General features: G+C 27.2%; 1 protein-coding gene across 2 annotated transcripts in view; it reads right to left on the reverse strand.

Annotated features, from left to right (window-relative positions):
- Window positions 1-2,997: 2,997 nt before the first annotated feature.
- ena (enabled) overlaps window positions 2,998-20,025 on the reverse strand; it is a 183,088-nt gene continuing 166,060 nt past the window's right edge. The window contains exons 5-11 of one of the 2 annotated variants that reach the window (XM_014420220.2): window positions 18,440-18,544; window positions 14,280-14,341; window positions 11,556-11,600; window positions 9,502-9,767; window positions 8,628-8,798; window positions 7,869-8,097; window positions 2,998-6,602 (exon numbers count right to left, since the gene is read on the reverse strand). In XM_014420220.2, the coding sequence (XP_014275706.1) occupies window positions 6,574-6,602; window positions 7,869-8,097; window positions 8,628-8,798; window positions 9,502-9,767; window positions 11,556-11,600; window positions 14,280-14,341; window positions 18,440-18,544 (907 nt within the window). In that variant the 3' untranslated portion in view covers window positions 2,998-6,573. The remainder of the gene's footprint in view (window positions 6,603-7,868; window positions 8,098-8,627; window positions 8,799-9,501; window positions 9,768-11,555; window positions 11,601-14,279; window positions 14,342-18,439; window positions 18,545-20,025) is intronic. The other variant, XM_014420221.2, reaches the window with a different exon arrangement.

Consider the following 20,025-nt stretch of genomic DNA (forward strand, 5'->3'; position numbering starts at 1 on the left):
GTGAGGAGGAAGTTGAGTATGTCAGCAGCCAAGACTCAGGCCATACTCATAAGAGGCTCCACAGACAGGGCTCATCTTATCACCCTGGATATCCAAGGAGAGAGGGTTAGACCAAGTGAGGAGGTGACATATCTTGGTGTGAGGATAAGATTCGATGCCACTTCTCACCTTGTGTATCTAAAGGACAGGGTGACACTGTCACTCAATGGATTAAGTAGGATAGAAGGTGCATTTTAGGGTCTCACGTACCCTCCAATGATGACCATATATAAAGGTGTGATCTTGGGTATTCTGAGGTACGCATCCCCTGCCTGGAGCCGAAACCCCACGCAGACACAGAAGAAAAGACTGGCCACCATCCAGAGATTGGCTCTGCTGAGGGTCACAAAGACATACAGAACGGTGTCACATGAGGCAGTGCAGGTGCTGGCCGGAGCAATCCCCCTGGACCTCATCCTCAGAGAGGATGTCCTTAAATATGAAGTAAAGAGGCAGGGACTAGAAGCGCTACCGGATGAGCTCCAAGAGAGGATCAGCGAGACTCCAAATATATGTGTGTAGGAAAATAAAATTTATTTCTTTACTATTAATAATTGTCGCATGTTGCTTGAGCCAAGAAACACCAAAGAACAATAACAAGTTCTTTTATTGCAAACAAACAAACATAATCACAATAAATTAACTGCATTACATATACTCAAAATTTCCAATATATATTTTTGCTTTTATCAAGATTAAATTATTTCCAAGTTCTTAGACAATATTAATTTGTATGCTATTAACTCTCATTAGTTACATTAATCTATTATAGACTGAAATATTTGAGATTGTAAATACAAAGTAGGGGTCACTAACTTTTCCCAATTTATTCAAATAAGTTTATTAAAATAATCAATTATTTTTTGCAGATTGCATAATTGCTAATTCTACCCTTATGACAGTTTACATAATTTTCATAATATTAATTGAAAATGTTTCTTATTAATAATGAGTAGAGAGGCTACTGGACTATGTTAAAAAAAATTGTTTAAAGAAATTGTTTAAATGATTTATATTAATAAATAAAAAGTTGATATTATTTATATTGGTTTAATGGATTTAAATATCACCTTATACTAATGAATAATTAGCCGACGTTTTGACCTACATTGGAGTTCATCAGAACTGTTGTGATTGGTAGAGGCATATAGGATGAATGAATAAATTGACATTTCTTTATGCACACTGTACACCTCTACTGGTTGCAATAGCACTGATTAATACTTCCAATGTGGGTATTAACATTGGCTATTAATAAATAGTTTAAAACTATTAATTATTTTTCTTGACAGCAGCCCAGATCATCTACTTCTAATTCACATACGGTCAATCTTATGTTTCTTATTAATGTCTAGAAGCATAGTATTTATGAGTTTAATGAAAAATAGAATGATGGAATGGAATCCGAGAGTCCCTTCAAATTTTCTTCACTCCAAGGAGTTGCTTTATTTCAACTTCCATATTGAGTGATAATTATTAATCTCAGCTTAGTTACTCCAACCAATAGATCAAGGTCTTGTTAAGAGTGTGTTCCTTGAACAACCATAGTAAGCAGAAGTTGGAAATTGTAATGTTTTAAGAAAAGTAAAAGGGTCTGTGCCAAAGTTAATGCTTTATTTGTCATATCACAAGGTTATGTTGCTGCATTTCAGTTCCTATTTAAGCTTCTGAAGTGTAGTAGCAATGAATTCGGTACTTAAATGTAATTCATAAAATTAAATGGTTGAAAAATATTGCTTAAAATCAATTTGATATAAACTAAAATGAACATGAAATAACATTTCTTTAAGAAAACATTTATTTATAAATGAAATTCATATTTTTTTACTTTTAGACACCTATATATGTATTACAAAAGACATTACAATTTATGAAAAATTCTGAATTTGTTTTTATCACGTCCCCTGTAGCCCAATAAACAGGTCTCACAAAATGGACTGTGATTTTATGTGAGTATAAAAAGAAGTGAATCTAAAATGAAAATCTATATGAAAATGAAATTATTTAATTAAGGTCGGTATCTATAAAGAATGTTGTAGTAATTTCTCGTTAAAATCCATCCACTAGTAAGTCATAATTTTTTTTTCTAAAGTGCCACTGTATATCATAAATTTTACATTTTTTTTATTCAGTCTAATATCAGAACCAACGATTTTGATTAAACTGGTTACTTTCATGTACATTTAAATGACCTTAGTATCAGCCAATTCCTATCTTCACAGAAATAGTCCAGTAGGGTTTAAAATTAAAGGTTAAAAATAATTTCCCAGGTTAAAAATGTTTCTAAAAATAGGAGTTGTATCATTACATACAGTATAATGTAAAGAGAGCTGAAAGATTAAGAAAAAAAAGAGTACCAAACATAGTAAGTTGTTGACAGTAATAAAATTTGACAAACAATCGTATAAATAAACTGAATATATTAATGAATGCTTACCTGGTTGCTTCAACAATCAGTTTATGTTTTGATCTATTCTTTTAAGGAAGGTATAGAAGGGGAGTATAACAATCAGATAATTTTCAGTAGTCCCACTTAAGGAGAAATTAATTTTCACTCAAAGTAGATTGGTTAAAATAAAAGTTGTGTGACTGCAATGGTTTGTAGAATGTATTTTGTATAAGAGGAAGTGAAAGTAAAAACTATTGGCATTATAACAACGAAAACATGAAAACATTTATTTCAGTTATTTATTTGTGTACTACACCAGATTTTTTTTGTTAATTTATATTAAATACCAATATTTTCAAGTAAATTTTAATAACATTTTCTTTAAAAACCCCATGACTAAACTTATGAGCAATCAAAGACGAAAAACAGATAAAAAACAGTACGAAGGAATATTTTCCCTACAAAGGAAGATGGTCTATACAATATACAGCATAACCAAAATAAAACTCACATTATTTTATCGTTTATAAATAGGCAATCATTTAGGTAAATGAACAAAATAATATTCATAATCTTTACTATTTTATTTTATAAATTTACACATTTAGATAAACAATACAAATCGAGTTCTCGTGTCCCTTGGTTTCTTATTCCCTCATATAATCTTAATAAATAACACTATATGGTTAACATATGTCTTAATATGGATAGATCTCTGGACAATCTTTTCAACAGTGTTCCTTATTAATTCCTCAGAGATACATTAGACAAGAAAATCATTTATGAAATATCATTTTAAAAAGTATATATAAATAAATATTAAAAAATAAAAAACGAGTTTCGATAAGTTTTGTGCCTGAACTAAAGGTTAATAAACATATCATCCATAGTTATATAAAACACTGCTAATGCAATCTGAGGATGTAACATTTCACCTACGCTCTATTACATGAGCTATAAAATACAACAGGAAAATATGGTAAAATGGTTTTCCTTTCCATTCATTCAACTTTGATTAGTTTAAGTGCATTCTTTTATATTTTTCGTTTATTGAATTTCTGGCATTACATACAACACAAGAGATCAAAGGACAAAGCAGAATGAAGTAACACCAAAGCAAATAATATTTACATCATCAGCTGCTCATACGACTAATCAAAAGCAACACTGATATTATTAACATATAGAACATCTAATAAAGACTAAAAAGTAGTCTTCTATATTTAGCAGGAACTCATAATAAATGCCACTAAAAATAAATTTATAAACAATCACATAATGACAAATAGATTTTTTTTCAGTACGATTTATACAATAATCAGGAGTGAAACAATATAGAAAATTTGTATTTCTAACTTCACAAATAAAAATATTAAAATTAAAAAATGTTCATTAGGCAAAAAAAGACAGAAAAAAGGCATCAAGATCAAAGCATGAAAAAAAAAATTTGATGACCTTTTCATACATAACATTACTTGTTTCAATCTCATTGTACTTTATAAAATTATATCTATATTTTCAAATTAAATCATTTTTAATATAATGAAATTTCATAATTGATATAAGTAGACAGGAATTGAGGTTTATTTTTAATTATCATAAATGTGTTGAACTGTTCAAATAAAATTTAATTCTATTTCCAAACAATTTAAACAGTTATTATCCAAAAAGACATGAAAAAATGCACTTTCAAAATTTAATGGGCAAACGGTTTAATCTGTGTAGATGCCACATAGATTGTCTGTAAAATATCAATAATTTATTTAATTTTTTTCCTCAAACTTTTAAAAAATCTAATAACACTGAATATGCAACAATTATTTTGGAATGCAAAAAATGTACTGTGTAATGTATGCAAAGAAAAATATCAAATTTATTTCATGTTTAATAATAAGAGTTTTGAATTTGAATTTTGTCATAGCTCCATTAAAACTACTGACAGATCGGATCTTCAATATATCTCAGAAGAATAACAATAACACAAAAAAAAATTTAAAAAATAAAAAAACAACAAATTATGAAATAACAAACTACTTATGAAGGATCAACATATAATTTTGAACTTCTTTTTTGGGATTAACTTCTGCTAAACAAAGTTTGGTTGAAACCAACAAACAAATTCAATTAACTTTTTACATCGGAACATAAAACAAATTTAAAAATCTACAATACTTAAGTATAATATGAAAACAAAAGTTAGTTTACAAATTTCATATTGTTTTTTATGTATTTTTAAAACTGAAATAATTAAATTTATTAACATTTTTCCTGTAGCAAACGAAAAGGAAGTACATTAACTGGATGAAAGCTAAAAAAGAGAAGATTTACTGTATTTATTATCTTTCAAATCATACAACTGCACATAATAATTAATACTTGCACAAGATTCCATACAAGTTATGATTAATTTCCTATCAGTTTTACAGTTTAAATTTCCAACTATAAAATCTGTAATAAATAATGTGCTAAGATGATCAGATGCCTTTTATCACATGTATAAAAAAATCAACAAAACTAATTATATAAGATAGAAATCATTCGAACAAGAACATTTCACATTAAAAACAACTATTTAATAAATATACAAAATTATGTATACAAAGATTTATAAACACACAAAATTAGAAATTAAAAAAAAAATGTAAACCTAAGCATCATAATTTAAAAAGAAACCTAAAACATTCACAAAATATCAATTATCGTTTACATTCAGCAAACTTAACACAAAAATAGCATATATTTATTTATAAATGGACTTATAATACTTAGGTTTTATGAGAAGACCATATTTCACATTATACAATATCATACAAGTTACACTAAAAAGTGAAGAAATAATGGAAGTCATATTTACAGGCATGTTTACATTTCAAGATTTTGTACAAATAAAATATATAATGTAAATTACTAGTATCATAAAACGCTTCATTATCAACATAAAAATATATATAAATAATTTTGGTAATTCATGGGACAGGGGAGAAAAAAAAGTTAATGAAAGTTTTAAATTTTCAAATATACGCTATATACTACATTTGCAAATATTGAAAATGACTAATAAATACAGTTTTGATTAAAACAACTTTGATCACTTAACGTCATTATACTTACAAGTCTTTGTAAATGCCGGTATAAGATAAATATACCACACACACATACACATATACTAATACTCGCCGGAATGTATCCAACATGATAAGAGACACACTTGAGATAGTGGTTTACATATATAGGTTGAGCTATAAGTTATTGTTAACAAATAATTAGAATGTAATATATATGATTAAACAATGTGTAGCGATTAACCGCTTCATACACGATATCTTGTTTTTCTTACCTAAAACACTTGTATCAGCTAAAATATATCATAATAGCATACTACGTTAGTATTTACATGTTTTATAATAAGTTACTTATCAAGATGCTATAAATGTATAAATATTTACTTTCAATATTATTAAGTAATAAAAATCAACGTATAAAAAAAGGAAGATATTTCCGCATCAATAAAAATTACTAACTTATATATCAGACGAATTTTAATCACAAATGAACTTTGATACCGATGATTCCAACAAACTGCTCTACCAAATTATTAGGCCTACTTTTTTTTTCCTTTTTATCTTTTAATTACAGTCATATACTCATTAAATTATATAAATAAAGCTGGAAGAAGAAAGAAAAAGGTAAAAAATATCAGCAATATAAATACTGCAAGAAATTCATAAATGACATTTAACTTACAGAGTATAAAAAGTATAATTACAACGTTAAAAGTCCATTTATTGGCCATGTGACTACTAGGCAGTGACATCAAGATATGAAAAGCCATTTGTAATTCTCTTAGTTCATTAACATTCTGAAAACATCAACAAAATACTCATATTGTTACCAATCAAAACAATACTAATGACTCGAGTCCTTTATGTAATTATAAAAATTAAACACTAAAATTAAAAAAGAAAATTAATGTTGCACAAAAGTACCCTGGAAATGTCAGAGACTTTCTTTATTAAAATTATTCAATAAAATATATCTAAAAAAAGGAATACATTAATAGTGCTTTGCTGACTGTGAGCGTTATATAACAAATACAATTCAGTGAATTATTCAGTCTGTCTTGCTTACTTGGTTCTTTGTTTCCATTACCTCCTGTTCAGCTCAGTCTTAAACGCTAAAAAAATTAATTGCATTAGAGAAATGAAAATGTTCAAATATACATAAGTTAATATATATATATACATGGATTTATTTTCAGTGAAAATTCTTCAGACATCCCTTTTAAGAATAATTTGTGAATTTAGTGCGATAATTAGTATGTCCCATATAAATCCCAAAGGTAGCCAAGTGTCTCTGACATCACCTACCAATTCATAATTGTAAACAGTATATATTTAGGTTAGGTTTGAATAAGCGACTCCAGTATTTCTCTCATTTCTATCTCTCTATAATACTGTTGTAAATTTGTAAACATAGATTATGAAGGATGAGCATCATTATTTGTTGTATGAATCAATGTAATGTTAGAGCTACTAATTGTACGTTTGTAACCTCTAGTGTCATATTTATATTGACATCAAATAATAACATAAGTTATTTTTCTTTATATTGCATTTGTGTTCACTTTATCTGAATAATGTTCTGCCCCGATTATGCCTAATCTCCACAAACAAAGACAGAGAAAGATCTCTCAGGTTTATTTTATTTCTTTAGAAAATATAAGTTGATGGCTAAGATGTACCTGAAGCTATAAAAATTATGCCATAAACATCATTAGAACTTCCAGATAGCGTCATTCACAAAATAAAATGGATGTTGGATAAAAACTCCCAACAGTGATTTTACACTTTAAAAAAGTGTAAATTGTGCTAGTAACTGTCGTGTTTACAATAAATTATTTAAGTTAATACAAGGCTTGCACTTGCACATAACTCTCTATATTACAAAGTCTTTAATGTTTTTTTTTCTGTCCAGGTCTGGTTGTCAAACTCAACTAAGTTATTTAGGTTTATATGAAATCAATGTTAGTTATTACATCCCTATGTCCACAGACACAAGTCACATCTTTATCATCCATAATAGTGAATAGAATGATGGAAGAAATGGAAAGAAATTGGTGGTTTCAATACAATATGGGAGATGAGATGGAGAGTGCAAAAATCTCAACAGTGTGTTATAGCTTGAGTGTAAGTAACACTAAACATAATTTAATATATAAACTGGATGTATTATAATTTATAAATTAAATATAATATGAGCTACATATCTTTCATAGGTTCATAGCATTCATTACTAATATATAGAAATACTTCAGAGTTGTAACTTTCTCCAATATATTACTAGAACTATTAAGGAACAATAAAACATTAAATAATATGAGGATGGCTCATCAACATTAAATTTTAACGATAAATATTTCACTTTAAAATAAATGATTTACCTTCAATAATTTCAAGTTTGGCTTTGTTAATTTCTCTGCGAACTTCTCGAAGAAGGTCTTGTTTCAGGGCCTCAAGGTCTCCAAGGGTTTCACCATTGACTTTGGGGAGACATTCTTCACTGGAAGCCAGTTGCTTCCTGCCTGGTTTGGGGGATGCTTCCAAACCGTTTCCAACACTAGCCTTGTTTCCTCCCCACTGTTTCCTTTCAGCTGTACCATAATCAGGCTCCTAAATAAAAATAAATAAATATATATAATGATTTATGTGGCAGCAACGACATTCATTATATTTTACATTTTTACAACTTTGTATTGATTAAAATTAAGTAAAACTTAAGAGTTAATAACATTACACTTTAATAAATTTGCACCCATGAAATAAGGTCAACTGTTTAAGTTTTTCCCATTTTAAGTAGACAATTATTTGATGAATAACTTTGCAAGATTTCTAAATTTTTGAATAAACTGCAAAAACGTAAACATTTTTTTTTCATGATGAAAATTGAAATTGCACTATAAAAAACATAAGAGATTTGCTGAAAATGCATACTTTGCAGAAATTACATGGTCAATTTTGAAACATGAAAATGAGCATTAATAGAAGTTTCTGGCAAAAGAATTCAATAATGAAAGTTGATTTGCAATTGAAAAACCAAGATACCATAAACAAAACCAAAATCAAACAATTAGAAACAATACTCTATTAAAGGATAAAGATAATTTGTTTCTAACAGATAAATCAACAAAATAATATATTACTTGAGGTGGAACAGGATCTGTTTCTTTCCTTTCTGCAGCAGCCCTCCGTCGTGCAAGAGTTTTAGCCATTTCATCCATCATACTGGCCATTCCACCAGCACCTCTACCCAGCGTGCCATAGTTGCCACTACCGCTACTGCTAGTACTTGATCCACTGTTTTCAGCTGATTGCTATAATAAGAAAAATAAAAACACATTAAACCTATATTAATCTGTTCATTTCAAGCTTTTGACCATGCTTTTTGATTTTTTTACTACCATTTCTTTTTGATTTTTTTTTTATATTTGCTAATGATGGTCACCATATACTTTTCTATTCAAAAGAATGCTTCATCATTCTTCATTCAATTTCACAAGTCATTCATTCCTCATTTGTCATTCAAACATAAATGGAATGCCATCACATCAACTTCATTGGTCTAGTAGCTATCAATCATAAATTTGTATTAAATCATATTTATTTAATCCAAAATACAACTGTTCATTTTTTATTTTCATTATACATTGTAACCCCCCCAAGTATTTTTTAAAAATTCATTTACTTGAAAGAGAATTATATTATTTTATGATATATTATAAACATATTATACATTTATTATATTAAATTATATTATTATTACTACCAAATAGTTGCAGTTATATATTTATTTATTATTAGCTTGAAAGTAATCTTTATGTTTAAGCAATCAACATAAATTCTAGCATACTCATACTAAAACTGAGCTGGCTAAATAAATTCATACCTATTCATAAGATACCATATCTTAGTAAAAATGTATGTACTCTATGAGTAGAGATGAGGCAAAAATATATATATATATTCAACTTGGTGTAACAAACACATACACAACATGTATTATTTAAAGAAACTAACCTTATTTGATCTCCGAAGCCTTGCAGACTGGAGTTGTGAAGCCAGACTGGAAGTATCTTGAATATCAGTACTTGAAGAACGAGACATGGCAGGTTGAGGAGGGGGAGGTGGTGGTGGAGGTGCCATCGCCGGTGGTGCAGGAGGAGGTGGTGGTGCAACAGACATTGCAGGAGGTTGTGGCGCAGGGGGTGCTGATGAGGTACGATGGTGGCCACCGGCGGGAGCTGGTGGCACTGGTGGCGTTGATATATTCCCATTGTTCGAAACTGTTAACATAAATCAAACAAATACTAATATAGCAGGTTAAAGTAAATAAAATATACGTTCATTAATGTTATTGGGTTAAAATATATTTTTTAATTCCTTAACAGAACTAAATAACAAATAAGTTTATGGTTGTAAAATTAGATCAAACAATTAAGTTCTGGACCAACATTATAAAAGGCCAACACCAAATGTTTCCATCAATTAACACCATTATTATCCTAATAATCAACAATTTTAATTAACTATTAATATAGCTCTAATATTGGATGACTTATCAATTTGATCAGGTGAGCGATCCATCATGTCAGTCAAGAATTAGATTTAAGCTAAAATTCAACAACTCATGAATGGATTGTTATGTTGGTTTCATATACTAAAACATTTTTCAATATTGCCACAGTAAATAGGCTATAAGGCCATTTCCTCACTTTCCCCAGTATAAGTTGCTTTTTGCCTTGATTTTGTTAGCATCTTATATATTCCTTGAGCCTATAAACGTGACCATAAAATATGGTTCACATCCATATCACCAATGTAGCACGGATGGCAAGTCGGAGAGTATGGGAGGTAATGCTCCTTGTGTCTGTATCATTGATACACATGTCCCCTGGATAGCGCTAAATGAACAGTAACTCTCGCTACTACAACCCATTGATTATATCAAAGTATTTTAAAAATTAAAACTTCAAATTAAAAAATATTAAATATTGTCCAACTGTAAAAATTGAGCTCAGCCAAAGGTAAATAATAATATGATCATCCTTAATAACATAAAATAACTAAATAAATACAGAATAAAAACAGAAGATGAATATAACCAATAACAAATCCCATTAAAAAAAGATTAAGAAGGACAACAATTAAGAAATATAGAGATACATTATAGATAATAATCACTAAAAAGCTAAAAATAAAAATTTTTAAAAAATGACGATTGGGACTATAAATAAATCTCTTTGCACAGTGAATAATCTTTACCACATTAATGGTGTGCGAGTTTTTTTTCTTAATTCTTAATTAATTTCTAGACCGATATATTCAATCATTCAATGGTGCGGTACTAAGATAAATAAAAAAGATAGTGGTGTGCGAGTTTTTTTTCTTAATTCTTAATTAATTTCTAGACCGATATATTCAATCATTCAATGGTGCGGTACTAAGATAAATAAAAAAGATAGTAATAATTATTTTAATAATGAATGATTCAAGCAATCAATTTTGTACTTGCGACATCCAGGCAAATTAGCCATACAAAAGTTCTAACCAATTTCCACATACAAGAATCACAAGATGAGTTTCTCATTTCTTATGTAAAAGGGAGTGAGCGACTATGATTTAAATGAAGCGTTGAGAAAATTTCACTTAACCAAAACATATCACTACCAGTTGATACTAGATAGTCTTTCCAAAGGCTTTAATAATAATTATTATAATCATAAACAATAATAATAATAATAGCACACAAAATAAGTTTGAATTATGACAACACCATGTCTCAAAATTTACCAGAAGTAAGAAAAACAAAACAAATAGGTAAATATATGGCAAAATGAGTAAAGGTGGGAAATATAATTGTTCGTTTAATCATTTTTTGTGATGATGAATAAAAAAAAGTAAATATGTATTCTCACTTCAAGCCAAAAAAGAGTTATGCGCATTTTAATAATTATCAGTAAGCTGTAGTTAGTAGATACAATGGTAGATATTAATTTTGATTTTAACTACCAAACATCATTAGTAGAGTGAATAAGAGGTTAATCAAACTAATAGAGAAACAGATGACATACACCCATTACAATAGATTCCATTCTCAGTCTCCGGCCTACGGAATCCTAAAAACAGACAACAATATATTTATTCTAAGAAGGCAAAAAAAGAAAGGAATGTGGCAGTTCAAAAATCACCCAATCCATACCAAATAACAATAAGTACACAATTTAAAAAACTTATGATTTCAGTAGTAAAATATACACTTTTCCAAAGAATAATTTCTGTGAATATGAACTCATGGAAAAATTACTTTTATTTTACATTAGAAGTATTCATACAACTTGTCCTAAATGCCACATGGGTTATCATGCCGCACAATTAGCATGAATTTTGAGTGAGCGATCATTTTGTACAATCCTGCATAATGTGCTAAACTAAGGTTATTCAAGTTCTTTAAAACTGTTTTGTGAGTTCTTGTGAATGATTGATTCCACTTTAACTAAAAATAAAAAAAATAAATATGTTGACACTGTTGTAAAATGATAGATTAAGATGAAAACCTCATAATAATGAGTTTTACATAATTTAGTAAACAAGAACAAGTTTTTACCAGATCTCACACTGTTAAGTCGAGTGTGATATCAACAATGTTTAGCATCTTAATGTCAAATGAGTTTCTTTGGACTTTAATATACTTGGCATGTTTGCTCAAGTTGCATGAATGTCCCTTTCACTAATTTGTTTTAACGTAAGAATAATTATGAACAGAATAGAATAAGTATCTAAACATATAACTATTGATTTTGTCTTGTAAGCTCTAGTTCATACCTTAAAGCTTATGTTTCTTCTAATTACTGTCAAAAAGAAAAGAAGATTAAAATTTTAAACACATTGTTCACAATTTAAATTGTATGTTTTTATATAAATGTGAAAAATAAATGAAGCTAACAATGCTTGAGTTAGTTGACAGTTGCAGTCTGCATATTGCATACTGATAAGAAAAGTTCTGAATTAATATTTTAAAAATCTTAAACCAGGCTAAACAATTATTCTATATCAAGTACAGTGATTATTAGATTAGATATCAATGAGAGGCAACACTGCCTTCAACATGTTTATAAATAAAAACATTGAAAATCTAAATAAGCAATATTTATAATGTCAACATCATTGTAGGAATATAAAATTCCTGTATACTAGGATCCCGCTTAACCAAAGGTAAAAAGAAATTAAATAAAGTGCAGGCAAAACACTAAAATTATGGATTAATTAATTCAAAACTACAGATAGTAGTACCATGAACTATCATCCTTTAGCACTAAAAAGGTTTATCACTTCAGATTTATTATATAAGGCTTATTTGAGGTGTTCAGTTTCATAAGATCCCATTATCTAATTATGATTTTACTGTAGTTGAATTATATAATGTTGCCTGAGAGACATGCCACTAAAATTAAAACTAGCTAAGTTATCACTAATAGATTATTTAAAATTCACCTTTAAAACTTTGCAGATTTGAAGTTTTTGACAAAGCCATAGGTATCACCAACGAGTTTGAATTAAATATGGCACATTCTTGGTAAGAAGATGGAGATCGACTAAAGCCATCTATCATAGCAGTAGCAAGAATCCTTTTATCATTTTCAATTAAGAACAAGTGACTCATTAGATAACGAATGAGTCAACAGGTTAAAAATAATAATAAAAAAAAAATTAAAAATCAGGAAAAACAGAGTAAACTTCCCAGAAAGTCAATGATAAGAACTTTCTTTGTATAAAAATACTTTATAAACTATTTTATAACCCGGACAACTCTTGTGTTATTATGTAAAAAGTATTATGAATTTGAATAAAAACATATGTACAACTAAAAAATTAAATTTAATACTCAGAATGCTTTTGAAATAAAAACCTGAAATAAATTATTATAATTCACAGCCTAAAACATGAAGTCCTGTTATTTTAGGAGTAACATTTTAACTCTGATGGTGACAAGGGGCATGGATGGAATCACAATGAAAATAGAACATATCAATAACTCAAAGAATGGTAATGATTTTGATTGTTGATAAATAACAACATGATTAATACATAAATAAAATAACATGACATATTATGTAAAAAATTTAGTTGAATTAATATTTGTTTAGATTCATTTTATTTTAAGAACATAATAAGTAGCCTTTACAACTCCATTTAAAGTTTTATTTTTATTCTTATTGATCTGAAAACATTTGATTTTTAGTTAAACTGAAAATAAATTATTAGCTTAACTTTTTCTTTATAGAGTTAGATAGAAAAAATGAAAGTGCTAAAAAAAATAGGAAATATTTATTAGTTATCAGCCAATTGATATTTTCTAAGTCATCATTAAGATAAAAAAAAGAAAAGCAGTAGTATATTATAGTTGAGACATTCCATTTCAAAACTAGTTAGATCTATTTTTAATTTTTATTTCTTTTTAACTAACAGTTTTGGTTCTAGATAATCATAAGGAAAAAAAAAAATTTTAAGAACAGTTAAAGCATGTATTCTTTAACTGTTTTTGGAACCAATCCGTTTTTCCTTGTTATAATCTAGTACCAAAACTTAATTAAATAAATTAAAAATTTGAAAATGGACTTGGCTAGTTTTGGAATGGATTGCCTAAGTTAAAAAAAAAACTATAGTTAATATTTTAAATAATAACATTTATTTTTTTAATAATACTTTTGTTCATATATTTTTATTTTATTTTTTATCAGAAACAGTTTATAATAAATATAACAGACATTATAGAGGAAATGCTATGAAATACTTACTCTGTGACTGTTGTGACATCCTCCTTTCTTGAATGATGGCTACATCCTCCCTTGTCATAGTCCTAAGCAAACAAAGATAATGAATATCTCTTATTGAAACAAATACTATCCAAATTATATAAACAAAAAAGTTAGGGAAAAGCAAATCAAGATACTTTATGATGATAACATTATGATACCTTCATTTATTATGCAAGTCACCTTGTACGAGTAAGGAAAAAGCAATTTAAGCACAATAGCACAATACAAACATGGGAAAACTATTTTACCTTGAGAATGTTACATATACATAACAAACTGAATATAGACAATACAAGTTTACCTAATTTTCAAAATCATTTTCGACCTGGGGAATTGATTATATTAATAAGTAAATTATCGCAACATAAGTATTAACATTATTAGTTTTCCTTAAATTAATAAAAAACAAATAGTCAAAACCATCTTTAAACAAAACACAAATACACATCATATGGATTTAATTCTTAATTAACTCTTAAAAATAATGTTAATGTCAAATAAAAAACTATATTAAATTTAGAATATAAAGAAAATAAACTATTTAACGCAAATAAAAATGATCTTGTATAATTCACCATATGGGCCAACGAATAATTAGATATATTTCAATAAATTACACTCTCAACTTTATTTATAAGGTTCAATGCTCTTCACACCATTTATACCAACAAGGCAAGGAGAGTTTTTTCTTTTAACATATGTGAGAGCAAAAACCCTAAATTCAAAAAAAATTCTTTGTTACCTAACATACTAGAATCATAATTAGCTAAAACATGATGTGTTAAAAGTCAAAGAGGCTTTGGCATTGATAAAAATTCATGATTTCTCTCATAAATTATGATTTTTCATCAGCCAGTCACATAAAATATTTAAGTCATAATTGTTTTCTCAAAAAAAAAAAAAATGTTTTGTGTCTAAGGTAAGTTCTGACCGATTTCTTCCACAAAAAACACCTTAATCAACTTGAAGAAAATTGATATTTATTCTATGAATATATATAAAAAAGGGATATTGTGATAGGATTTATTTTTAACAAATAAAAATTTTAAAAAAATTATAAATCAAAATTTAAATTGCATGCAAAGGAAAAAATATATATATTAAAAAAAAAAAAAGTTATTATGACAAATGAAAATAACCTTTTACATATCACAACCTTTATTCCAAAACCTCTTAAACATGAAAATAATGTACAATGTAGTTGAAAAGTTTTGGAACTAAGGTCATCGACACATTAAGTTAATAAGGCATAATAATTTTTAGAATGTATTAATAACTTTACTTCAGAATAATTTTGGTATCTAGTATGCCATTGTTCTGGACACATAATAAGATACAGCAAGCATGTAATATGTTGACAACATGGTCAATACAAAGTATAAAAAAATTAAAATCAAACTAGTATAAAATATATTCATTATAATGTGCAATTCCAAATTAAATATTAAAGCAGTAAACAATTTTGACACTGGCCTTGTATAGGAGCTGGAATGTAATAGTTACCTAATTCAATAATAAAAACATTAAAGATTATTAGTCTTTTCGAAGAAAATCAATTTAGATAAACACATTTAACAATTTTTTTAAAAAAAGGCATAGCCTAGGGTAAGTTAGAAATTACAATAAAGAGGTTTTAACAGAATATGAAGTAAAACTAATCCAGGTACTGACCGACATCTACACATACAAATCCATTGTTAGCCACTGAAAAGCCAGAACCAAACTAAAGGAAGTACCAAACTATTGTCAATTCAATAATGGATTTACATGCTATTGAGCAATGCAAAACATTTTACAACTCACCAATCCTAAGTTTTTTTTTTTTAACAAAAGCTATTTTTAAAAAACAGAGATTCTATAGCAAATAAAATTTTGAACAATTCAAAGTAAACTAAGATAAAAATTTATTAATGATTAGTATTTATTTTTGAAGTTATATCGGAGGAAAAGGAACAAACAGAACTTTCTTGGACAGAAGTCACTTTGAACCAGAACCAGAAGTACTAAGTTGAATACATACATTTTAAACTGACTTAAAGGTTAAAAAAAAAATAACAAATTAACATATATAGTTACTAAATTAAAAACTAAATAAATTTTAAATGGAAACTAATTTCCTCTATATTCCAAAACAAAACCTCCATTTAAGATTAAATATTTCCACATTAAAAAAAAAATTAACAATTGGTACGTAGAGAAAAAATAATAGCTAATTCTACAGTAAAAATATTAAATTAAATTAAAAATACATAACATGATAATAACCATTGTTAATTAAAACATGAAAAAAACAATAATTACGTTGTTAAAGTAGAAACAGCTTACGACATAAGAGCTGATAGCTCTGCTTGATAGCTTATTTAAAGTATATTTGACAATTTTTAACATGTTTGTTGTGTATGGCATACATTTATGCCATACCAGTATTCTGCCGTTGATGGATTATAAATATCTATCCATCATACTATCTTGACTTCAACTAGGTTCAATCGGACAAGGGGATGAAAATTTTATTTTTTAAATAGTTTATATATAAATAATAATATCATCAATATTTTATTTTCTAGCTTTAGATTGTAAATAGTTCGTAATTGTAAAGTTAAGATGTAAGTAATCATATTTTGGTTATATAACTAAATATTTATAAATATTTTAGTTACAGATTTTATTTTATTTTTTTGTTCCCGAGACTTTCATTGAAGTCCTATGCTGCCTTAGGTTTTAGATTGTAAATAGACCGTAATTGAAAATATTTTGGAAGTAAATACTATTAATATTAGCATTTTTTAATCTAATTTTAAACAGTAAATAATAAATATCCATATTTTTGTTTTTAATTTAGATTGTAAATATTTAACATTTTATTCAATAAGAAAAAATAATTATTTGTAATTATTGTATTGCAGTATTGAAAATAAATACAATGGAAGATAACTATGCAAAACAGAATATAAGCACTATTATGTATAACCTTGTCCTTTTCTTCCTAGGTATTTCTTTGCACAAATTTTAGAAAAGAATCCTAATAAAGGATTTTGAGGAGATACAGTTAGTTTTAATCAAGGAATGCAATAAAAGACAGCATCTAATCTGCAAGATAAAAACCAAGCAGCATTTTTACAGTTCCATACTCATAAATAACCATGTATGTTCCAACCACTTTTGACGATCAAGAACTGTACTCAACTTGGACAGTACTAGTTTTGGGAGAGAGGGTGTATTGCATATGTTACATACAGTTCTGGACAGCCAAAAGTAACCGTTGGCACAGATAACGACTAGACAGACAAACAGACCTCATGTTTTAGCAAGATATGGGATGCGTTTAGTGCAAAATGTAATAAGATTAACCTAATTCCAAAAAAATAGAACCACAACATTACAATTTATTGATAGATTAGATAAGCCTATAATAATTTAGATATAATTATCATCTCAAAATAGAAAAATTAATAAGCGATAAGAAATGTGTTTTCAAAGGTTTTTATACAGTACTTGTAGTATTCAGGTATTGGATATTTATTCAAAAGGAAATTATTTTGCTTAAGTCTACCACTGAAGACCTACACAGCACCATCATGGAAATGTAAAGATTTATTTCCTGTGGCCTCCTCGAAATAAATATTGATTGACCCAGTTGAGATTCAAACCAACGTTATGAATCAAGAGCTTCGGGACTCTCGCTCCAATGCGATAGGAAATCTAGTCCTCTGATTTATAATTGTATAACATTTAAGTCAGTAGAATACTGTTTTATGATACTTCCAACACACATTTGCTTTCTTAGTAATTCACTTCCATTGTTTTCTATTGTTTTTTCAGATACAGCTAACAAGTCAAACGATTATAATTTTACCCTAGGTTTAAAGTTATTCATTAGTCTTAAAGTAAACAATATTATGAGAATGAGATATATATGAATAAAAAAAAGTTTAAGAGAAATGCGATGTTCATTGTCAAATCAAATTGAGATTACAACAAAGAACAGTCATTAATGGAATATGCAAGTAAAAAAATTAGAAACATCTTATAAATTGCCATTTGGCCGCATGAATGGACCCATGAAAACATCATTGAGGTATAAATGACAGCCATGTTAGTTGAATGAAATTAGAAATTATATAATTTTACAAACTTACCTGGAATGTTGATTAGTATTAATAGTAATTGGCATGTTTATGTCAATTCTAGGTGGTTCTGCAGGTGTAACTTGGTGGTATATTGTTGGCCTCTGAATCATCTGACTATTAACGTAAAACAAAAAATAAAATAAATAAATCTAAATACAAAAAAAAAATAAATAAATAAAACCAAGCAGGACTCAAGATAAGTAATATAAAATAAGTACAAAATGAAGGCTTAATTTACAGCAACTAAAAACATAAATTCAACATGCTTTAGCCCAAAATATCATTTTATTTTTTCCAATTCAAAGTTGACAATAAAAAAAGAGCTTCATTAAAAAATCATTACATCTAATAGCATTCACTTCAAGGATAATTTTTTTACAATTATCCAAAACAGATTTAATGATATTCCCGTCGATTGTAAAAGAGGTTTTTCAGAGGTAGACAAATAACAATAGTCTGACAAATAGTAAACATAATCAGTAACAAATAATTCACTTTATAAAAAATTTTTCCATAATAATTAAATTTTAGATTATTTTATCTTCTTAATTAATACTTCTAGTTGTTTATCAATATTAACTTCAATGGTTACAAAAACAATAAGCTTACTAAAACCACTTTAAGAAAATGAAATATTTTTAATTATTTCGATTTTTTATGTTAACCAGAATAGATTAATCAAGTAAGAAATATTTTGTTTTATTGGCACTAAGCTGTTTTTATTTTCATTTTGATAACTAGATATTTCCTTTTTTTTTTTTAAGAACTGTAAGTAAATCTCTACGCATTTATATACTGCTCATACCACCAGTAAACTAGAAAATATTTTTGGAGCTTAATGAATGGTTGAGAATTTAAATTATAGTTTTTCTATTAGCTAAATGTCCTTTTTCATATTTTAAAACATCTGAAAAGCAGACTTATTTATTAAATTAATTAAAATTTATTTACAAAATGTAATTTTTCTGCACCTTAAATAGGAGTCGGTTTATTGGTGGTTTAGAATTCTACCAGAAGCAAAAAAATAAAAGAATGATGAATATTAAAAAAACAAGAACAAAAAGAAGCTTAATCTCTACTAGCATTAATTTTTACTTTAATGAAAGTTGAATCTGTTTGAATTTAATTATATGTAACACAAGATTTTTAAAATTCCATATATTTTTAAATTAATGTCCAAAAAAAAATTATTGGAATATTAATAAAAGATTAAAACAGCATTTCAATAATTTAATTTCTATGACATATTATTAATTATTATAACATCCTATGAGTTATATAAAATGAAAAAAAGATTGAATACTTAACAATTTTTTTAATTTGATTTTATTTAAAAATTATTCCTGTTTACACATTCCTTCCTACATACAGTATCATATGGTATTCAGACAGTAAATTTAGTATGAGAGATTAACCTTTTTAATCACACTAAAGGTTTAATAGTTGATTGATCTAATAATTAAATTATTTTAAATACGTAATATTTATTTTTAACAAAACAACTTTGTAAAATTGTCTCCTTAAACTACAAGGGATAAATACGAGATTGTAATGGACATAATAAAGCTTTTAAAATATTATCAATTAAAATTATT

Source organism: Halyomorpha halys, unplaced genomic scaffold (genome assembly GCF_000696795.3).
Source record: "Halyomorpha halys isolate HHAL.00 unplaced genomic scaffold, Hhal_1.1 Scaffold264.1, whole genome shotgun sequence".
In the NCBI taxonomy this organism is placed as follows: domain Eukaryota; kingdom Metazoa; phylum Arthropoda; class Insecta; order Hemiptera; family Pentatomidae; genus Halyomorpha; species Halyomorpha halys.